This window comes from Girardinichthys multiradiatus, chromosome 12 (assembly GCF_021462225.1).
Source record: "Girardinichthys multiradiatus isolate DD_20200921_A chromosome 12, DD_fGirMul_XY1, whole genome shotgun sequence".
Taxonomy (NCBI): Eukaryota; Metazoa; Chordata; class Actinopteri; order Cyprinodontiformes; family Goodeidae; genus Girardinichthys; species Girardinichthys multiradiatus.
This window is the reverse complement of record NC_061805.1, coordinates 23,340,713-23,347,943: the sequence shown is the minus strand read 5'-3', so window position 1 is coordinate 23,347,943 and position 7,231 is coordinate 23,340,713. Positions and strand designations below refer to the sequence as shown.

Genomic DNA, 7,231 nt, shown 5'->3' with positions numbered 1-7,231 from the left:
TGGAATGAAAATGGCACAGCTGAAAACCTATCAGGACATGGCTGTCCAGCCTAACTGACAATGAGAGCATTATTCAGAGAAACAGCCAAGAGGCCCATAGTAGTAATATGCACATCGGCAGATCATCCAAAACACTCTATCCCAATGCTGAAATATGGTGGTGGCAGAATCATGCTGTGAGTTTAAAGTAGATCAATTTAAATCAACTTTATGGGAAATTCAAGGTAAAATGAAGATTATTTAATTCTATTCCACCAAATAATTAAAAGATAAATACTTTTTATTTGATAATGACTGGAAATTAAATTACATTGTTTTCTTCCAAGGTGGATGTGTGGTACTCTACTTCTAATATATTTATAGAAATCTATATGGAGCTGTTTTGTACATTTGGCATATCCTTTCTTCTTGTAAAGCCTTGTGTTCCACTGTGATTTAATTGTAATTTTAATTAGCTATGCATTAATTGCATCTGGTAATATATGTAACTAATGCTTTAAGAAGCTAATCACAGTAACTGAAATATGGTACAGATTTACAGTGTTCATTTATGGGTGTAATTTATACAACTTCATGTCATCACACAGTTCTGTCTTTCTGCTGCATTTATTGGATTGCTCCCATTACTAATTAAAGACCGATCTTTTCCATTAAAAAGTTAGATTTTTTTGTAGTCAATAATTAATTAAAGGAATAAATTCACCATTCTTATCAAGTGTAAGCAAGATCTTCCCATGTTCACGGTTATCCTATATTAAAAAGACAATTTACAAAGGAAACATTCAAATCTAATTCGTGGTAGGTTAATCCGATTGTTTTTGCTTAATTAAGCCCTAATTTCTGTGATCTCTAGCATCTCTAAATAATAAAAACATTTGCTTTTATTGTTAGGCAAATGACACATATGCAGTATAGTCATATTCAATAAATTAGAATATTATGGAAAACCTTATTTAGTATCTCAGTTCACTAGGTGAAACACTATATAGATTAATTACACACAGACTGATGTTTTCAAGCCTTTCTCTCTGTCAATTATGATGATTTTCTACTTACAGCTAATGAAAATACAACATTTAAGATTAGAATATTACATAAGACCTAAGGTTTTAATACAGAAATACGGGCTTAATGAAAAGTATGTTAATAGAAGCCTAAAGGTTGTTATTTTCAAAAAGTACTTTTCATTTGACAAACAAGCTTCATGCTACACTTAACCCTTAAATACAATCTGTTTGACAACATAAAGTAGGATAGAAGATCTAAAAATAGACACATCCTGTCTTGACCTAAAGAAATTGAAAAACAAAAGACAACTATGGTCACTGACATTGATCAGTCTAAAAATGTATACCAAGCCATTTTTAAGGCTCCTGCAAACCACAGTGAGCACTATTGTCCAAAAAGGGCAGAAAACTTGTAACAGTGCCTTCCTAGGAGTGGGCCTTCTACCAATGAAAGTCCAAGAACACATTGATGACTTATCCAGAAAGTCACAAAAGAACCCAGAACAACATCTAAAACACTGCAGACCCCCCTTGCCTCAGTTAAGGTCAGGGTTAATTATTCAACAACTGGAAAAAGACAGAAACGATGTCATGTATGCTAGAGATAGTGTGATGGTCTGGAGAGGTTTTGCTTCTCTGGGACCTGGACGGCTTGCCACAATCGGAATGACGGAATGACGAATTCTTTTCTATAGTAGGAAGTCCTCAAGGAGAATATTCAGCCATCATTTTGTGACCTTAAGCTCAAATGCACTTGGATTTTGCAGCAGGACAATGATCCAAATCACACCAGCAAGTCTTATCAAATGGATAAAAAACGTTTTGGACTGGCCTTGTCAAAGTCTTGACATAAATCTAACTGAAATTATGTGTATTCCTCTTTTGTCCCTGGACATTTCCATTTAACTTTGGTTGTGCTGAGCCACATGGCATAAAATTTCTTTAGGGGTGAATTCAAATGCATATTTAATTTCTCTCATTCTGAGCTAAATAGAGCAAGTTGTGTTCGTTTCTGCATTTTCTTGTGTAATAGACTCCCATTGAGTTGTTTTTCAGTATACTGCCAGTGCAATTAAATATTTGCTTTTTAAGTTTAGTTGTACATTCTCAGCTGTTTGCGTCAAGTAAACATCTGTTTTATGTTTGTTTTTTTTCCCCCCGAAAAAACAAAAAGCGATGCCATTTAAGGGGTTAATGATTCATAAATATTTGTTATGTAAACAAAACAAAAAAAAACATGATGATGCATTGTGTCTACAGCAATCTATAACGGATCTTTCTGTGTCACTACGGCATTGGTTTACATGTAGAGCATCGGTCAGGTTCAGGTTTTAAAATGTCCTTTTCAGATGAACTATTCAGTATATTAATGAGCATGTTAATTGTGAGTCATTGTTCTGTAGTGGTCATGTACAAACAGGAGACACTAACAACTAGTGCTTGCTGTTGGTACATCTGTGTTTTGTGCGTTCGCCGGCTCACGTGGATGCAGCCAAAGAGCCATTTAAGACTCACGGACTTCCTGAAAATAGTACCCAGGTGTCTGTGTATTCTCTAAAACGAGCGAGTATTTATATATGTATATTGGCAAGCTAGATTAAATATGACAATGTTTGTATTGATATCTTAAAAAAAAAATTGTGAGTGTGCATGAATACTGAACTGAATGTTATGAGTCGTTGCACCTTCCATATATCCCTCCGCTGGTTTTTGTCCTCTTTCAGACTGTTTTGGTCTTTTTGCTGTTAGCAACGGAAAGGACTCGAGCTAGCTGTAAAGTTTAATTTGAGATAATCGATTTTTTTGTTAGGATTTCATATCATATTGACAAGAAGTGTGACGCACATGTTAATTTGAAAGATCCGCTGAAGTGTGTTGTTTTTTTATTCATTTTTTTCCCTCTGTTTTAATAAGATTTGTAGAGATTGCTAATTTGGCTTAACAACTGTTAACCAGCTAGCCTGCTAGTAGCACGTTAGCGACCTGTCACACAACCACTCGCCGCTTCATTGTCAAGAAGTTTCAGGTCTACAGCTGATCGTTTTTAAGACACTGTCTTTTATGGGATCACCATGTCAATGAAGGCCGGTGGAAATCGAGGCAAGCCCGGCGGGGGCAACGCGGCTGGTGCGGCCGGCTCCGGTGCTGGAGGAAGCGGCGGGGGAAGACAGAATCTGGGCAGGTCTGTGAGTTCTCAACTTAGCCAAGTAAAAAACGCAGTGAATAGAGGTGATGTGGTCGGCATTTCGTTTTATGGACACAAATACGTCCCACGGTGGTAGTTTCAAGAGATGACACCCTTGTTAAGTGGTCCAAAATTAGTACGCGTGTTAGACGCTATGCGGGCCGTGCGACGTTATGCAGCTTTGCTAGCGAGGCCTGCCTGCCTGCACGGTCCAGTAATGTTGCAACTTAAGGGTAAGATTTCATCCGGTGCGCGTTAAAGAGGAGATGTCACGGTCATTTATTACGCACCTAAATGTGTTTGGATGAACAAAAATATGAACCACCTTTGTTCCTGTAATGACGGCGTTGGCGAAGTGGCTGATATCAGTTTATTATATCAGCCGGGAGCCAATTTGGGTTGAGCTAATTAGCCGTTTGACAGCCAGGGTTTGTAATTCAGCACACTTGCAGCGTTGGAACGGCTGCCTGAGAAGAGGCCAGCTTTCCAACCAGCTGCGTTTGTTCTGATTCAGCTGACTCCGACGTTACTGCAACATCACTGCGACGGGATTGACACATAAATGACATAAAGCGTGTAAAAGGGAGTGTGTGGCGGGGAGGGGGGCCTCATTATGCTGACCGGCTGTCAACCTTGACGTCGGCGTTGCTTTTCGTGGGAAAATGGTGTCATTGAAGCGTGACTTTCTGTCCACGTGTTGTCCCGTGACGAAGCTTATACACAACACATGGATGTTGAGATTATGTGTTTTGTCGCTTTCATTTCGGCGCTAGTCGGTTCACCGGTCACTGGGGGCCACTACCCATTTTATGGCGCAGGCGTAGTTTACTGTAACGCAAGGTTGAGCTACAGGGATGCATGCATACCTAACCAGTATATTTCCATCTCTTATTAGGAATGTATATGGTTCAAAAAAGCCAAGTACTACTACGACAGCTCATCCGTAGTCTGTTATGGTCCGTGTGAATCGTAGCTCCGGTTTTTTGTCCTTAGCGGCTGCTTCATCTGCTTCAGGGTTTGACTTGCATTTAGAGATGGCACTGTTGCCTCTCTATCATCTCAAACCCGTTTTTCTAACCACTCTCTGTAACCCAGGGAGACTGTTGTGTGTGAAAATCCCAGTAGATCAGCAGTTTCTTCTCCCTTATCATTAAGACTAGGGGTCTCAAAGCCCACTCCTTGAGGGCAGGTGTCGTGCAACTGTTGCACATCTCTGCTTCAACACACCTAAATCAAATAGTTGACAACATTTTGCCTACAATTTCCTCTCACACGGCAACAGCAGGAACGCAACTAGACATTTACATTTTCACCAGAAAACGTCATGTAAACAGGGCCTAAGCCTTCTTAAATATGCTCTAGTTACTAGTTTGAAAACCAGTCAGATTTGGTAATTATCACCCTAAGTGAACAGCATTACTACTATTATCAATTCAAGGTAACAACTTAGCACTTCTGCGTTTTGTACTCTAAAACGAAGTACTAACATGTTCACCGAAGGAGGTTGTCAAAGATTTGATTACATGCTAGTTGTCAGAAATATAAATAAACTGTTTTTTTTTTTTGTAGCTTTTATTGTTTTATGCAAGGTAGCCATATTGGATTTTGAAATTAGGGTTGGTAAAAATCTCTGACTTTCCCACTTTAAACTCTTAACTTCGTGGAGATTGTTTTGTTAATGTTTCTAACTTAAAGTTTGGAAATTTCAACTTCTGAGGAAGAATACAAAACATAATTGAGTCGTGTCCTTTAACCAGTTTTGCAGTACCAATGGATGAGTGCTCTTGTTTTTTTTTGACATAACACAACACAACAGGAAAAAAAAAAAAAATCCCAAACCTATTATTCTATGAATTTCTGTCAATATGTTTGTACTCTGATAACATGAATTTCCTGAGCTGGTGCTTGTTATAAAAAAGGTCGAGAACCATTAATATAAACTGTCAGTTTTTGTCTCATCAGGCTTGTATTCTATTTTATTGAATGGAAATCCTTACTCAAAAACATCTTTGCACTTGCTTATTCGTTACATATAGAGCTGCGTAATACAGTGAATTGCAGTCATCATCGCAATAATACTGTGTATTATCAATACTACGTGTTTGGCCTTTTGGATGGACTTACATTGTCCTTTATGTGCACCCTGATCAAGATCTTCATGATAAGATAATAAAGCTGATAGGAAGGATAGAGAGCCATGAGGAAACATGGCTTTCTCTCAATCATTATGGTCATTGCAATCTTCAAACAATAGTATGTTAATGTCACTTTTTTTCTAATGTCATGTTGCCTTGGGGATAAGTAAGGAAACTATACATGTGAACAAGACAGAGAAGAGGGCAAGTGTTTCTGAAACTACATAGACCCTTAGTAGTTTAGGTCGCTTCAAACAAAGGAGAAATGTAGTTTTAGGCCAGGTATTACTCAAGTATATGTTGAATTGAAAATCTACATATGTGAGCCATTGTTTGATGAGGCTTGGTCAGCACACAAAAGCTCCAATGGGCTCTAGATTGGGTTTGGGTCAAACTGAGGGGCCTGTTTTGATGAATATATCTTTTTCTCCTTTTTAACAGCAGTTTAATTCCACCCAGAGTTGACCTTTCCAGTGCTATTTTTCCTAATATTTTATTTTTTTAAGCTTTGTGCTTAGAAAAATGTTGCTGTTAATTAAGGGGTGTCTGACATTATTTTTTCTCTTTCAGGGGAAGACACAGTGGCAAAGCCCCTGCAGCTGTAAGTTAGCTTTCTGTCACAAGTTTAATCTGAAATAATTTCCACTCTATAAATATTCATCATCAGATGTTGTTTTTACGCCAATGGTGATTATCCATTAACCAGATGTCCAGGAGGTGTCACATATTTGAACTTCTGTTCAGGAATCTGAAAAACGCTGTTTTTGCTCTTCAGGTTATTTTCAATGGTGTATATGCAAATATGAGGATGGTCCATGTTTTGACTTCTGTGGTGGTGAGTTTACTTTATATCTCTCTCAGATTTAAAGATGGTTATCTTTGTGACTGCTTTCCTGAATATTGTTAGACACATGAACAGAGGCAGCTAAATGCAAAGCTATAGGGCTCATTCTTACTGTAAATGACTTGTCAGCAAAAAACGGCACTTTCTCGTTTACCACATGCTGTTAGTTCAGAATGTCTGCGCTGCGGTAAACAACACTTAGAACAGCTTGTACCATAAGGAAGGCAGGTCCTTCATTTGCGTTATAGCATGGGGGGGGGGCGTGTTGAACTTATTTCATAGTGTACATTTACATTGACTCTGAGTAAGTCTGAGTAAGTCTTTTATATGGTGACCACTGACCAGCTTATTTGTTCCCAGGGGGCCAAGTGTGAGCTGAAAGTAAAAAATGGAGCGGTATATGAAGGGGTATTCAAGACATACAGTCCTGAGGTAAGGAAATTCACCATCTAATATCCCATTTTTCTAAGGTTTTGTGGCACTCGTAGCCTCTGACGGTATCTAGATGGGAAATGGGCAGAGAGAGAGAGAAGGTGGGAAAGACATACAGCAAAGGTCTCTAGTTCAGGAATTGAACCCCAGACGGCCCGCGACAAGGGGCTACCCGCTTTACTTCTACACCATGTGACGCCTTTATATCCCTTTTTATAATGGACAATTCAGTCACTGGCTCAGTAGCTGCAAAAAGGTTTTAATGTTTTAAGTTTTAGTCAGGACACCATCTTGGCAGCACTGAGAAGCAGCTCTACCCCTGAGGTGGTTTCCTTCTTATGTTTGAGAACAGAGCAATATCTGACTCTTCATATTTCCTTTTACAAAGTTGTGCTGCCCAGACCGTTACTTGTGGGGAAATATTTATTACAAAAAATGAACTTGAACTCCTCTACCAAGAACTTTTGTTTCAGACCATATGGAGGAGTGCACATGTAACTCCAGGTCCTGTATTTAGGTATCCAATATCTCCCAGTTTCTTTAATAGGTGTCTGAGTTATGAATTGTTTCTGTTTTGCAAATACAACCACAGTTTCCTCCTCAGTACTGTAGTTCTGGGCTGCAGACG

At 38.7% G+C, this 7,231-nt stretch overlaps 1 protein-coding gene across 10 annotated transcripts in view; it reads left to right on the top strand.

Moving 5' to 3' along the window:
- Positions 1-2,717: 2,717 nt before the first annotated feature.
- Positions 2,718-7,231, top strand: part of atxn2 (ataxin 2) — a 37,476-nt gene continuing 32,962 nt past the window's right edge. For 8 of the 10 annotated variants that reach the window (XM_047382634.1, XM_047382632.1, XM_047382627.1 and 5 more), the window contains exons 1-4: positions 2,718-3,189; positions 5,898-5,928; positions 6,103-6,162; positions 6,532-6,603. In XM_047382634.1, the coding sequence (XP_047238590.1) occupies positions 3,080-3,189; positions 5,898-5,928; positions 6,103-6,162; positions 6,532-6,603 (273 nt within the window). In that variant the 5' untranslated portion in view covers positions 2,718-3,079. The remainder of the gene's footprint in view (positions 3,190-5,897; positions 5,929-6,102; positions 6,163-6,531; positions 6,604-7,231) is intronic. The other 2 variants (XM_047382633.1, XM_047382628.1) reach the window with 2 other exon arrangements.